This window comes from Halichoeres trimaculatus, unplaced genomic scaffold (assembly GCF_033239565.1).
Source record: "Halichoeres trimaculatus isolate MK-OKI-2021-1 unplaced genomic scaffold, fHalTri1.1 fHalTri1_scaffold_19, whole genome shotgun sequence".
Taxonomy (NCBI): domain Eukaryota; kingdom Metazoa; phylum Chordata; class Actinopteri; order Labriformes; family Labridae; genus Halichoeres; species Halichoeres trimaculatus.
In genome coordinates this window covers 24182072-24204401 of record NW_027437197.1, presented here as the reverse complement: position 1 = coordinate 24204401, position 22330 = coordinate 24182072, and the positions used below count along the sequence as shown (strand labels likewise).

The following is a 22330-nucleotide window of genomic DNA, read 5'->3' as shown; positions in this document are numbered from 1 at the left end:
AAGGATGGATAAACGTGATCAAAAAAGTACTTTTCTATTTTTTGGATCAAAAACAGAGAGAGAGACATTAAGGAAGAGTCCACTCTTCTTTGGTAGCTTTGTTGTTTACATAGTCATAGAAAACAATATCATTAGGGTCTTGAAAGATTGTTAAAGATGCTCTAAAAATGTTGGCAGCTAAAGAGTAAATATCGGCTGATACTGATATGTTTAAAATAAAAAAATGACCAGTATCAGCTGATACCAATATTGATACTGATATCTTGTGCATCCCTACTTTATGGTTTTACACTCTCACCATGCCCCCCGCCCCTTTCCCCTCCTTTAATTCAGCTGCAGGAACTTTCCCCAGGAACTGTAGCATTTCAAAGGAACTCTGTGCTTTTCAACTACAGGAACTAGTCTAAATATAGTTCTGGGACAACTGTTTGACCCATATTAAGGGGTAGACATGGTCCAGTGTGAGGAGTAGTACTTTGCAGAGGTCCAGGAACTATTTGAAGCAGGGCCTACAAGCTTAACATTTCTGACTGGTGGAAAACCTTGTTTTGTTTTGTTTTGTTTTATCTTCATTGTTTACCCTCCATCCCAAATACCATCACAAGCAGCTGTGATTCATTTCCTGCCGCCACAGTTACAGATAAGGAGTGATCGTGTAATCTGGCATCTTTCAGCTGAACGTGTCAGCGGATATTGAGTTTACAACAGCTGTTGAAACACAGAAGAAGTCCTCAAGAATTCATCCTAGATGTGTTTTATATATGTGTATATGTGTCAAAATATCTTCTTCGGATAACTATTAATAATAAAATGAAGCTGTATAAGGATGCATCCTTTTGAAAGTCGTCAGTCAACAGGCTCGAGGTCTGCTGGTGTTTCAAGGGTCGAATACGTTTCAGGCTTTTTGAAACAGCTTCCACCTGCAACAACTTTCACACTTTCACACACTTGATCCAACAAATCAATCTGCAGTGCAGTATAAAACAATTAAAACCAGTAAAGGTATGCTAATAGGCTAACTACAGTGTACTCTCTTTGATCCATGTCCTTTGTTGCTCTTCTGACTCATGTAGATATCGCACGGCTATCAAGAGGTTATTATGTTACATTTGCAGGGTTGCTTTTCAGTAGAACATAAAAATCAGCTTGGGTTTGTGATTTTTTTTTTCCTACAAAGTTTTATCCAAATAGTTCTTGTCTGTCTAGAAGTGAAAGGTTCAACACTGTAACAAAAAACTTGTGCAGAATTAGTGTTGAATATTCACCTTACTCAAACTTTAAAGAAATGATGTTCAGTCAGCCAGACCATCATTTGTTAAAACAGAGAAAATATAGAATACATCACCTCATTTTAACTACTTTTTATTTTAAAAAAGCAACAACAAATTGGGAACAGAATCAACTAATAACCTGTTATTTTCAGACATGGTGTTTCAAAGGTGTGTGCAGGTTAATGTGTAAGTGTGTCTTCTCACTCATTTCCTTTCTCTCCAGGATGAGGTCCTGACAGTAATCAGGCGAGTGGATGAGAACTGGGCAGAAGGCATGCTGGGAGACAAGATTGGCATCTTCCCCATTCTCTATGTGGAGGTAGACAGACATTACACACACACACTCACACACACATGCACACAAACTTCTTTTATACTAGCTTTCAAAGTGAGCTGTAAAACAACAGCAGTGTTGCAGCAGAAAAGCTGTTTTAAAGTAAATCATTCATCACACTGTGGGTGTTTGGAGAGGCGGGTGTGTGTATTTCTTTTCTCTGTGTGTCTGCTTTGCCATTGTATGATCTGAATTTCCTGTTTGAGGCATCAGCGTGGATGAAAAGTAGACATTAACAGTATGCAAAACCGATGGATCGGTTGCATTTTCCTCAGAAATAAGAATCCATAACCGCCCTCTCTGTCAATCAGCTGCTGCCTTTTCTAAAATCTGTCTATTTGTAAACTTCAGCAGCTTTTTTTACTTCCTTTAAGTGAAACAGTGGCTGTCGTGTGTGTCTACAAAGGTTATTTTGTGCGTCTCCATGTTCTCCAACCTCCTTTCTCTGTTGGAAGCAGTGAAAAACTGCCAAACTGTGAGGTTGTAAGGATGAAGTTGGATTCAGTGTCAAGACATTGGAGTGAAAAAACGCTCATTTATTATCCTTTATCAAACATCACAGAGAAAATTAAAACATCCGAGAAACACATTTATAAATGCTGTTTGAAGCTACGCTGATGGAGTTTTCTTTAAGGGATTTCCTCCAGGCGAAAGGATAAGAGCCCAAAAACACTCCACCTTCTTTCATCACGCCGTGCCTGTCAAGAATGAAACATAGTATTTCTTTAATCCTTCAGCAAATGAACAAAAAAATCATGCACAATTTGCTCAGGATCACATTAGAGCCAATCAAACCGAGCCGAAAATCCATCAGCGGAAACATGAAGGTCTCGCTGTACTTAAGGCGTCTCTCTCCATCACCACCACTTTGCATTCACGCTGTTTCCCTCTCTCCAAAACAAATGATCACACCTTCAAAAGTGACAGGAGGTTCAGTCAAACTGGGAGGTACTGAAATGTCTCTGTTGTTTGTCGAGACAAAAAGACTCTCACGCAGAGTGTTGTGAATTCATGTAGCTCAGAGAAATCCATTAAGGTAGAGATTAGAGACACAGTGATACTAATGGAATGACTCATCCTTTATGCTGCTTTTCAGCGTCCTAATGTTTCAGGGTTTCATCTGGTGTTAATGAGAAGAGACTTCCAATGCTAAAAAACTCAAGTCACATTTTTTGGTATCTGAATCCCAGGGGTGGAAGCAAAAAAGGTCAAATACTCAAGTTCCCATAATTAAGCAGACTTTTTGGTATTTTTTCAAGTGTGTTATTTTACTTATACTTGAGTACACTTTACACCATGTAATCTACTTCATTACTTGTCACCACTGAGTATGCTCACTATCTGAATCAATGATCAGACCTTTCATCAGCATATTTGAGCCAATAAGGCACGACCACGCCAGTGACGTGAGGAAAGGAAAACTCTGCTAGCACAGGTGTCTGGAGGTAAAATACAAACGCAACAGAGTTGATACTTGACAAGTTCCCGTGGCCGTACCTACAGGAGTTTTTCATGTGCAGAGGGAGAATAGTAGACAGCAAAATTGGCGCATGCTACAAAAAAAATTGAATCCCATGTTATGTCAATCATGTCTGCACCTTCTCGCTGAAACTCTCGTCCGTCATTATTTTTTTGGAACAGGTTTGATTTTCTGCTTTTATTCGTATCCCCCCAGCTTGTTTCCTGGGTAGTTTAACTATTCAGTGACGCAGTAGGCTACTTGAAAAATCATATTCTCAGATTTTCTTGCAAATTTTCTCAACACATTTTGGGCGTTGTTAAGATAATAAATGAAGACTTGTGAATATATGTGTGACGGTGTGTCTTTGCCTGTGCCTGTGCACACCCCGCATACCCTTAAATATACTGACAGCCGCTGCTCAGGATTAACTGCTTGATGATTTCATTCCAAAAATGAACGCATCAGATTCAGTGTGCAAGGTGTCTGTGCGTGACATTTTTTTGCGTATTATGGATCCAAAAAACGCATCTGGAAAAAACTGACTCAGTTTGCAAAGACTTTAAGATATGTGTAGAAATCTATGTCTCACCCTCTGTTTCAAACTCTCTCAAACACACCATTGCAGCATCATGCACACAGTGATGGGGTCACAAATGACTGGTTGCAGATTTTTCTGCAACACTGGCAGCATTTTTTTCCCGCAGAAATGCTGCATTTGCTTGTGTGTGCATGCTTCATCAATATTTATTTATTTATTTTTTACGTTTAAGTTTTTTATTTTTTAAAAATGCTGAATTTAGAATGTAGGGGTGTAACAGTACATGTATCCGCGCTGAACCGCTCCATAAGTCCGTTCGGTTCAGTACAGTGCTGTATTCGAACGAGCACAGTAAGTTTACGTTAGCAGCTGCACATAGCTCTTTAATATTCATGTGAGTTCTCGTCTATGATTGGCTGAGCAGGGAAGGCGTTTTAATATTCATGAGGAAAGTGGTCTGTGATTCCTGCTTTGCGATCATGTGCATATCATGTGGACGTGACGTCTCACGGTGAGCCAATCAGAAGATGAATATCAAAGAGCTTCTGTAGCCACAGGAGCTTGTGGGTGCATCCGAATAGTCCTTTTTTTGATAAGGAACCTTCCTAACTGAAGAAATGACCCAGAAGCATTTAAGCGTCGACCATGATAAATGCTGTTCGAATTCTCCAAAAGTTAAGGAAAGGAGGGTTGTTGCTTCCTTTGATATCTCCTTTAGCTTAGGAAACACCGGACCATCCTTTTCAAAAGGAAAGGGGAAGAAAACGCCCCATGATGCCTTGCGGCACCTGACGTGTACATATACAGCCCCTGCCGAAAGTTTACGGAAACTTACGATGGAGAAGAGACGGAAATTATTTGAGTACTGTTGTTTTTCTAACATTTACGTGTTTATTGTTTTCACGATGTATGAATGTCAAAAATATTTATAACCCCAAACATTTGGTTGCAATTCTGAACTGAAACGATGAATCACTAATGATAGAAGTAATAACGTTTATTAAAATCAATAAAAGAAGGACAAATGAGGACTTTTACAATACTCCAAATATGATAAATTCAAACAATTTTCATAATGATATATGTGAATGAAACAGGGGGTATAGTGTTTCTGACATTTATAGATGCTCTCACGAACCTCACAGCTGTGAGCAGGAAACACACACTGCATGACCAAAGACAAAACACCATCACAGGTAAATCTTCTGATCATGGATTGTTGATGTTAACCGGTGAAGGCACAAAACGACTCTGTGAGATAAGGCAGGGGACAAATGCGCTTCTTGTAGTTAATTTTCGGGACATTGTGGTTTGTCGTGGCTTACCTATGTCACAAGTAATTGTCGTCACATAAATATGACATCAAAGTGAAACTGCAGTCAAATTCCTCTTTGGCCGCAGTTCTCCTTTCCTCTCATCTTTTCCCCTCCTTCCCTTGACCCTGTGATGTTTTTTATCGGGGTTAAGGTAAAGTGGATAGGAAAGGACTTAGGAAGGACTATTCAGATCCACCCTGTGTCTGAATTGTGCATCATGGCTGCTGCTAACAACCAACCAGAGCTTGAAGAGCCTCCTCCCTCGCTGTATAATGGCAAATTTTTGGTTTAATAAACATGCTAAACAAGCAAATGGTTTTGCATTGTTCCATACTGTAGAAAAAATGTACCGAACTGTGACTCCAAAACTAAGGTACGTACCGAACCGTGATTTTTGTGTACTGTTACACCCCTATTGGAATGTGTACAGAAATTGCTGTTTTTGCAGTGATCCAAAATTAGTTCTCACTTTGTAACTTAACACAACAATATATCTCAAAGTTTAACCAAATTTACTTCTCAGTCATACAATGCTGAACAATCGAAAATGAGCTCAGATCGTTTCCTTGGTTAAAAGAGTTTTTAAAATGTGTTTTCCTTCACTGCTACTGGCAGTGATGTGATGAAGTAATGTTTGAACATGATGTGTGATAGTATCAGAGGAAACATCATCAAAGATTGAGCAGCGTCATGACATCACTCTGACAGCAACATCTCCTCAAATCAAGTTGAATTCCCTTTATTAACAACATAACAAACCATCCCTCATTTGAAAGTAATTCATACTGTGTAGATTTTGAGAAGAGTAATTTTTACTTTTACTTAAGTTAACTTGAGTACAAAGTTGTACAATGTTTTACTAATGTTTTTTTTTTCTATTTTTCTATACTTTGCAGTTCATGCTTTTTCTGTCTTTTCCATGTTTTGGTTCCTTTAGGGGGTATGATTCCCCGTGATGCAATCATGTCCCTGAAATTAGCTGATTGACCAAACTGCTCTCGTTAGTGACCGTGATTAAGGCGCAGGCTGAGGAAATCATGACAAACACAAACAGACACACAGGGGCTCCCATTAGTGGAAATGCATTAATAATGTAGTGCTCTCCATCACTCAGACACAGCAGGAGGTCAGTGTGTGTGTCTAAGTGTGTATGCGTGTGTGTAAGTGTGTAGTGGGAGCTTAATGAGAGGGCCCCATCTGGACTTCTGCTGATCTGTGAGTGTTTGTGTTTGTGTGTCTCTCTGGATTTAAAGTACCTCTTAAAGCTGTTGTGTCACAGCTCAGATCTGAATGCAGACTGCTTTGTGTTAAGATTTGGTGTCTGGATTTATTAATTAGAGCTGAAGGGTTTCCAGATGGTGGGGATGCCAGTGAAACCGTCCAAATTACATGGGAAGTGTGTGAAGTGATGGGCGGTCCCTACATTCAGAGAGTATGGTGGCTGACGAGGCTAACTGATCTGCAGGAGCCTGGAATGTGATACAAATCCAGAGTCCATGCACATTCATAGACACATGTTAAAGTCCAAAACAATTATGACAATTAAACCACAGCAAATGAAAAATGTGCCACAGACAGACAGCTGCATTGGTAGCAAATGTGAAAATCAAAATACAAAGAATATATTGAGGCACGGCAGCAGAAGTGCTCTGTGACATTCACTTTTTTTTTTTTTTTTTACCCCGGTTGAACTCAAAGAAGCCTCATTTTAAATAAACAGAGAGTAACACTCAAAGTAATAGGGCTTGTTGAGCTAAGTGAGCTAATGGGCACTTTGGAGCCTGTCAGCTGTCAGAGTCAGATAATAGTACCACCAGCTACTCACAGTCATAGTTGACTTATTCCACACTTAGAGGCAGCAACTTTAGCATAGTTAGCTGTCCCTCCCAAAGAGCTGGGCTTCTAAAGTGGAATCGAACATGTTGTGAAGTTGGGCTTTTGTGCAGTACTCAGAGACAACTGGCCCTCAAAGACCTGACTGTCATTGTGAGGTCTGATCGATACTGGAGACTCTTTTATACATTGACGTCACCTGTTTGAAAATGACACTGAGTTTTGAGGCCTCTCGTTGAGCTCAACCTTTGTTAAAGTTTGAATGAACCATCAGCCATGCCCTATATGGATAAAACTTGTAAGTTCAGTAACTAAAAAGATGATAAGTTAGAAAAAAATTTACCCTCAAATTGTGTCCTGATAGAAGAAATAACCCCGCGGACAGGCACACTCACACACATGAGCACACACTGATTCCCTTCCCTGGCTCATACCTCCTTTGACATATCTTACCTGGATTTTTATACACCTCTTATATGTATGTACGATATATTCTTTCTCTTGTTTCTTAGGTAAGAGTTCAGTTGGCTTGCACGGTCTTTAAAAAAATAAATAAATAAATAATAAATAAATAAATATATATATATATATATATATATATTGTTTACTTTTTTTTTTACTTTACTTTTTTAAACTTATAGTTACAGCTGTAAACAAAAAATTAAGAAATTTAAAATATATATATATATTGCTGAAGTGTTATAAAAATAAGTTTCAATAAATGAATAAATAAAAAGATAAATAAATAAATAAATGAATAAATAACCTGCTCAGAACCAAACAGTTTTTTGAACCAGGCTACAAGCAGGTTTATTTTGCTGTAGGAGTCTGTTTTGGCTTAGTGTGTACCAAGGTTATAGTTTTACATTTTTTTTTAGTTTTTAGTTTTATTCCATTCTGACTTTATGTTCCTAATCTTAGTTTAATTTTTATTTATTGTTTTAAGGCCAGTTTTTCAATTTATTTATTTATTTATCTATTCATTTAATTTTTTTTATAAATGCTTAGTTTTAGTTACATGTAATTTATTTTATTTTATTTTTTTTCAGCATTAGTTTTAGTCTGTATCATTTCATACAATACCTGTCAGGGGCCAGATTCAAAAATGTCAAGAAAAGCATTGTGTCATCTTACCACTTTCAAAAATACATCACTGAGGACAGATGAAACAAACACATTAAAAAGCTCTGTATCAGTATTTTTATCAGTGTTTTCTGCCCTGTAGTTGTCTCGTGCTCCATCATGCTGCCTGGACAGGAGTTAGCTTCTGTTTCAGGGGAAGAGGGCTGGGCGCTAAGCTAGTTTAGCCTCCCTGTGAGTTTTTTAAAACAGACTTTGCGGATAAGAGTGATTTTTCCCCTTGAGAAATGTTCAGCATACTTTATCACCTTCCACTGTAAGGCCTTCAACAGGGCTCTGCTGCTTTCTCCAAACTTTCTCTGTCACAAACGCTCTGCTAGCAAACAAAGTGTGAATGTGTGCATGAGCTAACATGTGTGACACAGACAGAGATCAAAAACATTTCAAATCCACCCAAAAAATAGTGAGATTATGTATGAGATATATTGGCAGATGAAAACTGCGGAGATTTTTTTTTAATATATATACATTTATTATTATTTTAGTTAGGATTGTAAATTCAAAGTCCAGTTTAAATCTTTTTTTTCTCTTATTTTTTTTTCTATACAGCCTTGCTTTTATTTTTATTTCAGTTTGCAAAAAAAAAAAGATTCACCTGTTTTATTTTCCTTAGTTTTCATTAACTTTTCTAACCTTGGTGTGTACATGATGTCCAGTGTTTCTGCAGCCAGCCTCCAGCACTCTCTAGCTCTTCTGCACAGGCTCCATATTTCTATGCCTACTGCTTGATACATACATTCATACACTGCTCTGACTTTCACACTCCTTCCTTGAAATAATAACATGAAATACACTTTACCCCCGAGCACCCCCACAGGTCTAAAGCACAGCTACTGTCATGTCACAAATGCATCTGTTTTCCTGTTTGTGTATTTTTGGATTCGTAGTGTCCCTCTGTTTTCCATCAAGTTTACTGTTAAATTGGGTTTTTACAGCTTGTTTTTGTTTCATTTCCATGGGTGCATTTGTTTTGCACTTTTGCATGTGTTGGTAAAGTGCAGCATGCTCTCCTCGACACAGAGCAAGACCACAGAAGAGGACACTGCTGCTTTTGCAAAAGGACAAACAAAAAGAGTCTATGTCAAGGTTTATTTACTGTGTGTTTGAGAGTTTAAAGCCTTTCAAAGGCAGAAACTCTGCAGTGTGGCTTCTGCTGGATTTCTCTGCTGATACCCATTACAGTTACAGCCTCTTTCCCCCTGTTGGTGATCAGGAAGTCCAAAGTACAGCTATGAAGTTAACATAACAAAGAATCCTTTAGCATTACAACTTACATAATACACTGCACAGCTCTCTAGTTGCACTGAGCTGTGGTGTTTTTCTTTGCTTGTGCAATAACAAACCAAAGCCTCGTTCAATTAGACCCCTGCTGAGCTAACAAAGTCCTAACCTTGAAGTGAAAGACTGACTTTTATTCACTATACTGAGGTCAGTGAGCGCACAGTGAAAAAAAGACATCAAACGTTGAATCACGAAGCCTGCAGAGCCTTGAAATGGAAACTTCTTCTTCTTTTTTTCTTTTTATTTCTTACAGATACCAGTGCAAACGTTTGTTATTCTTTTGTCAGTTAATGAACCTGATGATTAATATGTCCATGAAGGGAAAGTAAATGTCGCATTGACAGAACAGTTTACAGAAAACGTCCACGGTAAAAACAGTCTTTGATATTTGTGACTTAGTTTCCCATCAGCTGCCTCTGTTTCTGTGAATTTCAAACATGCTTCAGATTCAAGTGTTAGCTTTAGGGGTGGGTACCGAACAAGGTACTTTTCTAGGTACCTAGTAGGGCTGAACGATTTTAAGAAAAGATTGAATTGCGATTTTTCTGGCAGATATTGTGATTTCAATTCGATTCACGATTTTCTTCAAATCAAGCTTTGGGATATTCACATGTAGGGCTGAACGATTTTAGGAAAAGATCTAATTTTTCTGGCAGATATTGCAATTCATGATTTTTTAATCATCAATAGTGATGATAAATAATCTGTTTTCATCAACTTCTACTCCTAAACAGAGGCTTTGTGTTGTTGACCTGCTTACCAGCACTTTTAACATATAGATTGTCTACAAATTTGTAAAACAGAATGTGTATAATACTTGACACAGCAGATCCTGAGTTAGTCAGGAGTGCTGCAAAAAATTGCTGCTTTGGCGATCTCAAAATTGCATTGTCTAAAATTGCAATTTCGATCTGAAAGCGATAAATTGTTCAGCCCCAGTACCTACCGAATTCTGTCAAAAGCACTGGCTACCGATTCACATCAAACCAAAAGGTACCATGTTTAGGTACCTAAATGCATCCTTGTGACTGTGAGAGAGTGGAAGAGAAGGCAATTTTTCATGCTGGACATGAACACGGCATTGCAAGGTCATATACTCAAGAAAAAATATGTTACATTGAAAAATTTTCATATTCTATTGATAACTAAATTCATATTTTTTACCACATTAACACAAAAAAAGTACCGATAATTGGTACCATGGAGTAGTGGTACCGATTGCCAGGTCGGAGAGAATGGGGTAAGTTGAGCCTGTGGGTAAACTGACCCACCCCCTGTCTCTGGGAAACGGTATGAATCAGTGGTCACATGACTCTGGATTTAGTTAGCCCGCCTCATTTCAAGCTCTCTGTGGTAAACAGAAACACAAGTTGATATGTTAAGTAACTTTTATTCTCCAAAAATCATTTTTGCATGTCAAAGTAAATTTTCAACATATCACGAATAATGACTATAAACTCAAAATAATTTTAACAATATTTAAAAACATACATCAAATGTGTTGCTGAACTATCAATGTATAAAACCATGTGAATCGTGTAGCTAGGTATAAGCCTGAATGGCTAGGCTAGGTTGTTTTTGACAAAATGGTGGCTGTGGGGTAAAGTGAGCCAAACTGCTTGGGGTAAATTGACCCAGTGATTTAACTTACCCCAGAATGAGGCACTAAAGTGTCAGAGGTAAAACATGTTTAAGTGTAGTAATACATAATGATTTGTTTTTTCTTCTTGTTTTTTTAAATATGTGTAACATTGTAGACAAGCTAGAATGCCGAGGAAATACAGCAGGAAGACAAACTGGGGCTCAACACCCCTTGAGGAGATGCAGAGAGCAGCAACCGAAGTCCAGGGTGGAAAATCCACAAGAAAAGTGGCCACAGAGAGAATTATTGACAGGTCAACCTTACGCAGATTCCTAAAAAAGAAAGAGGGAGGGGAAGTGACACTGGCAGGCTACACAGGGACAGCAAATGCAAAGAGGGTCTTCACAGAGAAGATGGAGGAAGACCTGGAAAACCATGTGAAAAAACTGGCTGACCAGTTCCATGGCCTCACAGCAAAAAAATCCTGTGATCTAGCCTATGAAATGGCAGAGAAAAACAATATCCCTGTCCCTGAGAGCTGGAAAGCTAACCGTCCAGCAGGTAGTGTAGAGGAGATCACAATTTAACTCAGGTAAACAGTTGGTCTTGTAGCTAAACAGATTCCTAATAACGTCCCTATTCTTTTGGGTCGAGATTGGTTCATCAACTTCAAGGAACGCTACCAAAAAAGTCAAAAAGTCAACTTACCCCCATGTGGTTCAATTTACCCTTTGAGATGGAGCAATTTACCCCTGAGCTGGGGCAAGTTGAGCCACAAAGACCGTTTTTTTTGACAGGTTATACTTCCATGACCAATCATTGTGGATGTGTTCTAATTATTTCCACTGATGTGAGACATCACAAAATTAATGTACATGTGTTGGTTTCACTTCAGTTTCATTCCCACTTGCCTACAGGTCAAACAATGTAAAAAGTGGCTCAGTTTACCCCGCTTTCCCCTACCGAGCATCATTTCAAATGTGAAAGGTACCCACCCCTAGTTAGCTTTAAAGCACGAAGAACAAGTGAGTACAGTATGTGTTACAGCAGACGTTGGGAAGTTCAGGTGGAGTGTGCTTGTTTCCTGTAGTTTCAGGTGTTGATTTATCTGAATCTAAGCTCTTTGAGTTTACTTGGTCTTGTTATATAAATACTCCCCTCGACTTGACTTTGGTGAGATGAGCTGATTGAAAATGTGTCATCGCAGTACGGGTGGATTGGAGGTCAGCTTTGAGTGCAGTTATGAGGAAGATTCATGCAAATGGGAGCGAGCTGAGGACAGCTTTATGATAGATTTGGGTGGCACATCATTACCTCTGTCTCTTGCTTTCTTTCTGTTTCTCTCCGTGAATCTCTCTGCCTCTGCAGCGGGAGGTGGTTTGCACACACTCGCTCCCGGTTAATGTGTGTAGATGCGTGGAGAGTGCATGGACATGCATGTATCTTGCTGGCTTATCATTTTTTCGCAGTGCAGATGTCAGCTCATCAGCTCCAGCCTCAGTGTTACCTGGAGAGACTCTGCCCCCCCCACCTCCTCGGCCTCTCGTAGAGGTGTGGAGTACAGGGAGTACAGTTAGCTCAACATATAATGGATGACCTTGGAGATTTTATTCAGACAGAAACACCCACTAAGGAATCAAACATCTTTCTCTCCCTCCTTTTCCCTCTTGAAAATCACACACACACACACACACACACACATGCACCCTCACATTCCCTTATCTCCAATACTGCGGTATGACCTGACATTACAGCAGTGGTATTTTAAGAAACACCAGTATGTGAAAACGTGTGCATGAGAAAAGTTTTTAGACCTTTTCTGTTATACTCTGAGTTTGTTGCATCGCTGACCTTATGTACATGTTTGTGTGTCCCTGTGTGTGTGTGTGTGTGTTAATTTACCAGTCTGCCTCATGAGAGCAAACTGAGTTATATCCGCAGCATCAATCCATCATGCTTATTAGCATATGATTTGGTTTTGATTAGCATATCTATTAATATGGAAATGATACATCACTAACACTGAGCCCAGACAGGCTGACACACACACACAAACACTCTCCCTCTTCCACACGCACACACAGGCAAACAGCTACACACAAACACAAACCCACTTAGAAAGAAAAGCTTGACTTTGTCTCGGGGGATTTCTCCGGAGTTTGAGGTTACACCCAGCAGACATGATTGCGATATAAATTTGTTAGAGGGAATATTAGTTTGTGTCCCTGTTTCATCTTGACCTCTGCACGTGTGTGTATGTGTGTGTTTGTGTGTATTAATGCCTGAAGACAGCATCTCAGAAAGCATGTCCTCTAAAAATCGCTACAAAATTCCATGCAGAGGTTTCATTGACGCTACAGTCATGTACTGTAGGCGTGACATTTGCTCCTCATGTTTGCTTCTGCAGAGACAAGTGTCGAGCGCTGCGCACAGGCAATGTGACACATATTACAAACTGATGCAGGTGTAAGATAAACTATTGTTGTAAAGGAGAAACCTTTTCCTTCTTGTTTCTGTGCTCTTGGCAGAGGTTGCGTTTACCACTTATTCTCTGTCTTTGACAGAGATCTTTGAGCAATGACAGAAAAATCTGGAGGCTGCCTGTCATTTTGAGGGATTAGGAACGCCGGGAGCAATCCAACCCATCTCTTTCATTGTTACACAACAATACAATAATCACATACAACACCTGAAGTTGACCCCCTGTCTAGTTGGTGGCGAGCGTGCAGAATTAATGAGGTATTATGTTGTCATATTGTAGCCACAGGTTGTTGCTGATGGTGCGTTTAAGTTCTATAGAGTTGATGTGTTGGGGGGCATCTGTGAGCACTACGACCCTGACGCAGTCTCTCTTGTACATCAGGACCGATGCTCAGGGATTTCCTCCAATGAAGAAGGTTCTGGCAAGAACAGGAAACCTGTCTTTCTTAGAGTCTTACTGACTGTTCATGACGTCACTGGGTGAAATGTTACTCCCTAAAGCTCGAGTTAAATATTACGGAAGAGGTTTGGGGCCACTGATTTTTTTTTTTTTTTTTTTAACCAGCTTATTTTCTTACTTCTTTTCCCCACTGTATATAATTAATATCTAATAGGTCTCATCTTTGATTATTTTAAACGAGGGATCATTGTTAATTATAGCAGAAGTAAAATATCTAGTGCAACGTCTGGCCCTGAGAATGTATGCACAAAAAGAAAGTTTAGAAAAAATGCTCTTAAAAAAGTTTAATATTTTCTGTACAAATCGGCCTTCACCATTAACTCAGTCACTCATTAGAGGTTTTTGCCGTTTCTTTTTAAACTTTGTTGGAACATGACAGTTCTTCTGTTTGAATCACCGACTGGAACAAATCTGAGTAAGCATTACACCGACTTAACCTGAGCTCACAAAACCCTCACAGAAGCTGAGATAGGCAACACTGAAGAAGAGAGCAGATAAAAGAAACTACAGCGACTAGTAGTGCTGAATAAGGCGGGGGAGGTAGAGGGAGTTAAATTAGAAGCAGCAGGTGGAGCAGAAGCAGGTTGAGAAAGCAGATTTAATGAGCACCACTCTGCTTGTGGTGACTGTGCAAATGAATGATTGACAGATACGAGGACTTGTGACAAAAACTCCAATCCCATGCTTTTTTAAAGTGCAGCTCTGTAATTGTCACAATTTGGCCAATTTTCAGCTTCTCAACTATTGACTGTTTGTCCATTAACGATCCAAGTTCTCCAGTATCCATGGGAGTGGAAACACCCAGCACAATGCACTGTAAGCTTTTTAGTGTGATTTAAATTGTGCAACTTTCTGCCTAACTGCACAAAGAACCAGTCCGAACTTTTCTACAAGTTTTTTTTTCTCCTATAACTCTGATAATGACACCGATGCTTGAGCTTAGTTTGTATGTGTCAGAGTGGCACAGACAAATGAGCTGCAGTAATAATAACTCTCTGAATGCAGGTTGTGAGAAAATAAACTGATCCCCTCAATTTCCTAAACCACAGAGAATCAATTTTCATTGTTTCCACACAATTTGAGATAAACACATACTTGTGCCTAAGAAAGAATGAGTGCACAGTGAAGGAACCCATGCTCAGCATCTCAAGTACCCAAAACTCCAAAGACAGAGGGAAAGCAAGAGCTGGTCCATCACTGGTGTGTTCTCAACAGCTAGACGGTTACGCCTCAAATCCACCAGTCCGGCTTCGCTCTGTTGCGTGTTGGTTGACTTTGTCAACTCACACCAGCAGCGTGTTCAATCAGGCAAGCAGCATGACTGACAGACAGCTGGAGTCACAGACCGAGGAGTTCCCACGCTTCCCTCTTCATTGATAAGTCTCTTCATTCATGTTGGGCTGTAAAACCTCAAACCTGTTGACTCCTGGTCTGCCAGACTAGCCTAGCAGCCAGACTACGATAGAGTCTAGAGTGTAGTTGACAGACTGACTCGAACGGAAACCCATCTTGTCCTGTTGTCCTGTTGTCCTGTTCCGTCACAGAGCGGAGACAGACTGGAGACACATCTGGTGTATTTCAGCCATTAGCTCTGGTTACTCACCGTAATATCCTTCATGTCAGCTTTAAAATCCATCATATCCACCAGCAGAACACCTCATTTAAAGACTGAACCCAGTCAGTATTCACACATTCAACAGACCCAGGCTCAATACATGCCAGCTCCAGGTAGTAACACTTACCCTACCTATTTGACTTCCTTCCAGCTCCTGAAACACAGCAAAAAGAGGAAGAGTCTGTAGTAAGATGTTAGAAAGAAGACAGGAAGAGCAGAGCTAGCAGAAGGAGCTGGTTTGCACTCCCTGTCAGGTTAGGCTGTGCTCTCTGCCTCCTGAGAGCAGAAAAGGAAGAAAGGTGAAGGAAGCATGTAGAGAGATGTTTTCTGTTATTTTGACCCACAACTTATAATGCTCTGATGAAAATCTTCAAACCTGGAAAAAATTGAACTGATGGATTGCAAGCAGATCGTAAGTGGCGGTACTGCTCTCTTTCGCCCCTAACCATAAACTTCATGGAAATGTGCAGAAATACGGATGAAATGAGCATAAATGGGACTTGATTTTGACTGACCTCAGCGCAATTTATTCTCTTCCCCACCACAGCTGAGCGACAGGGTTTTGATATCTTTTGCTCACCTGGAAGTCATTTCGAACTGTATTATTACTGGATTTAATGAGTGACATAAGTCATCTAAAGCAAGGGAACCGTAAAAGAGACAGGACACATGGACCCAAGGGTTGAATAATCCCTTGTTATGTAATCTTAAAGATTGGCTGCGCATTAATATAACACCATATGGAAAGAGAGTCATATCTTTTAAATGAAAGTTTATCTTGAAGTGTCTGTGAGGAGTTTGAAAGTGATCTTGAAAAAGTCTCCCTTCTAGATATATACCTGATTGTAATCCACACTTTAAAATGAGATTATAAGCGCCAATGTAGGTTATGTCACAATGTTACTTTGTAGCTTCTTCTCAGCTCCCCGATCGGGTCGCGAAAGACTGAATTGATTTTCAGCATGTCTAGGTCTCCATAACAACACCGCGTTGGCTGAAAATTTTTAGTATTGATGAAAGAGATCTATGTTTTTCTCTGCTGAAAACGATTCCTGTGATTAATTTTGTAGTGATGGTGGACACTGGAGCCTAACTGTCAGACAGAGAAAGGACAGAAGAGCAGAAGAAAGATAAACAGGAGAGAGATAGAGCACGAGCTAAAGGCTAACACAGGAACTAAATTATTTGTGCTAATGTTGATTCCAACCCACCCAACTTTACACATTACCAACATGTCTCAAAGCATTAGGCTGTTAGTAGAGCTATGGCTAGACGGCTACTAAGCTATTGTACGAACTGACAGTTTGCTTGTTGTCACATTAGCCTACAGATACACTGTAGCACTGGGGTGCTAGTAGCACTACATTTAGCCGGCTACTGATGTACAGTACAAACTTACAATATTTACTTGTTGTCACGCTTCAAACAACAGCACTACTGATTAATACCTTACCTCGTGGCATTGTATCCAGTAAAAAGTTGACATGAACGAAGAAACCTTGTTCCCAAACAGCATCTTCAAAGATCCTGAGCGGCGACCAAACCATTGGATGTCTTGCTAATCAATTGCAGAAACTTTCTCATCTTACTTTCAAAATTTCTAAAAATTACGCTTGGCATGAAATTTAGCTGGAGCATTAACTTCTACTGTGAAAACACAAGTCTGACAGAATAAAAAAAACATCCATTAAACCTTAAAATCACTTAATTCAATCTCATTTTCGGATTAGACCTAAGAATGAACTCCAGTGACACAGAGTAAGGAATGAAAGAATAGTTTAGTTTAAAAGTAGTGATGCTCACATTTGGAGAGGAAACGTGGGAGTGTGTGTGTGTTTGACAGAGAGAGACAGTGTGAGTGTGTTACACTGAAGGAGTCTCTCTGGACCAGCTGTTGTAAGTGATGATTGTTATGCTGCTGGTTTGAAAAGCTGCCAACAAGAACAAGGGAGGAAAGGCCACACAAAAACACTTCCATGTATGCTGGAGGTCTTGTTATGAATGTGAACCACTGAGGACCTGAACCTCTCCTCTCCCCTCTCATCATCCTCCCCCCTCCCTCCTCATGCTCTGCCAACCACCTTTCTTCCTCCTCGTTTTCTCCTTTCAGTTAAACGAAACAGCCAAGCAGCTGATGGAGATCGACAAGCCCACGCCAACTAACGCTCCAGGTCCCAGCTCTGAGCCAGCCTCATTGGGTCCCTGCACTCCTGGCCCCTCCCCCAGCGCTTCCCCGTCCAATGGGAACGGCTCCGGCCATCGGAGAGGAGAGGGGAAGAAAAACGCAAAGAAGAGGCATTCGTTCTCAGCGCTGTCAGTCAGTCAGAGAGCTGCACAACTCAACAACAGACACAGTATGGAGATCTCTCACCCAGTCCTCATCAGCTCCTCTGACCCCAGAGCGGCTGCACGCATCCAGGTACACACAAAGACACGCACACACACACAAATACAGATTGCTCTCACAGGGATTTGACGCTTTTTCTCAAAGTTTTTATATAAACTCAAATTCCCCTGTGATGGACAGCAACCAGAATATCAAATATTAAAACCACAAATCTGGTGAAAAATACAAGTGCAGTACTTCCGCCTTTGACAAATTATTTGTTGAAAGCCATCAACATGTTTTAAGTTACTATAATCAACCATTTTCAACATTTTCAATGCCATGGTCGTCGCTGTTCATGACAAGCACGCAGGTGTCATTCAAATTTCTAACTTAGGAAGTCCTCTGAATAAATGATATTCTGCATCAGCCCCACTTTCATAGACCAATTATTTAATTGGACAGTTTTTTACATTCAGGCATGCAGCTAACGCTACAGTCAGATTTGTTGTTCCATAACAGTACCTTAGGAGTAACAGTACCCATACAGGCCCGGGTCTCAGCAGAGCAGCTCATGTCCTGTATGCGGCAGTGTGAACATTTTGATGTGTCAACCTGACCTTACTATACTCCAACGTGCAGACAGCAGAGCAATTAGAGAAAGAATAAGAGCAGCAGATTTAACGGGTGTTCATGTCAGTATTAGTACAGGTGTATGACGATTAGAGCTTTGAAATCTGCTTGCCAAACAGAAAATCCTTTTGCATCCAGCACTTGGCATAGGTTCTTTACGAGTCCTTTTGGTGATATTGATTTTTATTTATCGTTTTTAAAGACATTTAATTTAATATGGTACAGAAGCCTGAGCTTTCAGTGCCACACTTTAGACATTTGTGTAAAAGTTTCTGCAATTTCCTAAAATGAATTGTACATGTTGCATTCACTTCCCTTACACCTCAAATACACCGGATATGTCTGCAGTCCGGAAGTCAAGATAAATACAATCTGAATTTGACACAGTTTGTTTTATTTTAAAAGTCACTGGGTGATATTTCTGTGCACGACTTCCTGTCCTGCTCCATCTTGCCTACCTTAAACTTAAATGTCACAGCTCCAAGGCTGGCAAAAATAGGATGTCCCAATCAGATTTTTTTCAAGTCCCAGTCATTTGTTTTTGAGTATCTGCTGATACTGAGTCCTGATCCGATACTTCTTCACGGATACATCGCGCTCCCAGTTTTATGCTCCTGTCATGTTTTGCTCCACTTTATGGCATTCAACCAATAGTGTCCCTGCAGCAAAGTGATGTCATGCCCTGCATTGTTTCTGTGTGGAGTTGAGACGGTTTGATTCTGTACTACCTGATAACGGCAGTTTATAATAAGTCGCTATTTTTACCATTAGCTTTAAAATATTATAGATCCGATGGAAAAATATTGAGAATGAATCTCTCTCTCTATATATATTTTTTTTCGATCCCTGATGGGGATGTAAGGTCTGATTCTGATTGAGTCTGCAACCATTTCATCGGCCCCGATTTCTAATCATGTAATCTGATCAGGACTTCTCTAATGGCTGCTGTTACATGTGACCTGCTGGACCACAATGGAGTGGATCCATTGTAAGCTGACAGATTGACTAAAATAGTAACCTATCTGATCCAGCACTGTGACGAAGCAGAGACGGAACGGAGATGAAACGGAGACAAAGCTGAGACAGAGTGGAGTCGCATCTGGAAATGAACCAGTTGCTCTAATACACTTTTAGTATCCGAACAAAAAAGTTTTCTTCTTTGTTTCTAGAAGTTTTAATTAAAGAGTTATTAGAATGAAAAATATGCTTTATTTGTTAGCTTTAGCCTGGCCGACACAGGTATTTCAGGCAGATTCCTACTAGCTTGTACATTTGCTGAAGCAGATGTAGAGTATGTTAAACCCCTGCTGACTTTCCCTGGCAGCACAAATGCGTATACACTTCACAAGTCGGAGTTCATTTTGGACATGCCTCAGCACTGATTTAATAGCACTTTCATTTTCCATTCCACTTCTCTTCCAGTCCCATGTAAATACAGTTCATTCCTCTTTTTGATAGCAGTAGACTGGAGACACATTGCTTTTATATCTACGGCCTCGCGTTGCATTCACCTGGGTTCGATGTGTTTGGAATAACACCCAGGATGCATATTGAGAAGCTGAAAGTGCTGCCTGCACATATTGCAAGTAATGCTTTATCTTAAATGGAAAACTCACTTAGCTTGTGTGTGTGTTTGTGTGTGTGTGCGTGTCTTTTAGGATGCATCTCACCCGGGTCCCTCTCCTTCATCGGCAGGGGTGCTGGTGCCCCCCAAAGTGGCATCCATCACCTCTGAGCTGCTGGCCCACGCCAAGGTGCAGCTGCCACTCAACATGTGAGTATTTGTCAGCTCACGCACCTGGATTTCCAGCCTCTTCTTCTATCCACCTGTTCTGCTTTTCAGCACAGCGGATTTGTGCCGGAGATCCATCATGATTTCCGAACCCGCCTCCTGGCAGCGTTAAAAATATTTCCTCTTTTGTGCCCGGAGTTATTGGCCGTGTTCCACCACCTCTGCAACCACATTTACTCCTCCACTGGTCAAGGATGAAATTCCCCTCAGGAAGGAAAAATACAGTCACACAGCGTTCGTTCAGTTGTGAGATGTTTACATCAGAGTTTTATAACAAGCGCTTCCTGCTACAGATATATGGCTTACACGGGGCACTATATTTCCAAGATGACATGTGCTCTCACAGAGAAGAGCAGGGAGGAACAATTCTTCACCAGTCGTTGAACAAAAGACAATAAGGTGCTTAGTTTTTGCAGACAAGTGCAGCAGTGGATATACCTTTAATTCAGATCATGTGCAGCTTTCATGCTTCAGTTTTTAAGGGATTCAGAGGAGTTTCTGCTCTACATAATAAAGAACATAGTTTATGCAAAATAAGGGCAGAGGTGAGAAAAGAAGATGACAAGCAAGGAACCTTGCAGACATGATCCGCATCTTAAACTCCTTAGACTTTTAAAAAACTACAGAATCACTGTCTGGATTTTGTGAGTACTTCTCATTTGAATATGGAATTAGAGAAGAGGATAAGCTCTGTTTTATCACACATGACAAAGAGTAGACAGTTTATTTTGAATGTATTTGTCAGCTCCTCTTCTGCCTCTAATTCCTTCACAGGTTGATAACTTCTTAAATGGATTAATAGCGTTAAACACACCTGACAAAGACTCACAAACACAATTAAAATCTTCTGGAATTGTAACCTCACTTGTCACAGCCAGATGGCTGGGAAGATGCCAAAGCTGAGAAAGGCTGTTCTATAATTTACCTTGTGATTAATCTACCAGGTTACTGCCTGACAGATACAGGTATCAAGGTGAACAGTGTTGTACCCTGTATGTTTTCCTTTGTGTGGACTAGTTTGAGGTAAGACCTTGAGAGTGAGGACAGTACCAGGTATTTTTGGAAAAGAAAGGGCACTGGGTCATCTTCCTCCAAGGTTAGAGTTCTGGTTTAGGAAAGAGATCAGGGGATACAAGACAATACACCTTCCTCATGAGTGGAGCCCAAACCTGTGAGTGTGAGTGTGTTTACTATTAAGTATCTTATCTGCAGGATGAGTCAAACACAGCAACATAGTCAGCTTTAATAATATCACCTCACAAGTGGCATCAGGCACACACACATACACACATACACACACACACACACGCATGTCCTGAGTGGGTTTGTTCCGCTGATGAGGTCGGACGTTTCCATCTGACCTGGCAACTACTCCTGTTGCCATGGGGAGATGGGGGAGACAGTCCCCACACTGTTACCATGGTTACGAGGGGAGGCAGCACGTATAGGGTTTGTTTACTCTGTGGTCTTATCGTCTTTAGTCTGGCATCAGTTCATACTACATATGTCTCGCAGCGACAGGGCCAGAAACTCATTTATATGTTAACACAGGTGTGGCGCAGGATAAAAGGCACAGAAATGTAGTCAGGTAGTAAGTTCTGCCTGTGTATACTGACAAACTGATTATCAAACCACTGACTTAAGAATGGAAATCTTTCAACCAGGTGGTCACAGCATATCTGAGTGAAAAACCCAGGTTTGAGGGTAGAGCCTGTTTGAAATCCATTAGATCTGTTCCAGTGACTGACTGAGGCTGAATCTTTAGTCTTCCTTTCACTCATTGTTTCTAAAGTTACACCGACACCTGTAAGTCTGACCAAACACTTATAAGTCAAACATCCCTTCTTGTCTGACACATTTACCGTGTTTTGCTCTTAAGCTAAAAGTTCCAGGAACTTTAAGTTCCAGACTGTCAACTTGCTCGGCTCAAAGTGAGATTGCCACAAAGAGTGCTCCCCCTGGTGGCTGGCTGCAGGATAGGTAAAAAAAATCTGACTCTCCAGTCATTCCAGATGGGCTGTGGTCAAACTTTAAAAAATTAACACACCAAGTAGAAATGTTTCTCACATCTGAGTGTTGTGGTGATTTGAAGATATCATTTGGCTGCCTTGTATTCAGGTCCTCTTTTTTACTGAAAAGTTTCATTATCATTTTGAAAGGAGGTTAAAAATGGGGTTTTATGTCACATTTTACAATGATTGACAGCTGCTGCTCTTGTGTATTCTCTCCAGGGATTGTAAAATTTGCCGAGAGGGAGAGCCAAAAA

At 40.3% G+C, this 22330-nt stretch overlaps 1 protein-coding gene across 1 annotated transcript in view; it reads left to right on the top strand.

The window, feature by feature from the left end:
* Positions 1–22330, top strand: part of LOC141808585 (E3 ubiquitin-protein ligase SH3RF3-like) — a 180237-nt gene that overhangs the window by 116265 nt on the left and 41642 nt on the right. Inside the window, exons 3-5 of the mRNA XM_074695252.1 lie at positions 1495–1590; positions 17424–17732; positions 19931–20046. Of these exons, the coding sequence (XP_074551353.1) occupies positions 1495–1590; positions 17424–17732; positions 19931–20046 (521 nt within the window). The remainder of the gene's footprint in view (positions 1–1494; positions 1591–17423; positions 17733–19930; positions 20047–22330) is intronic.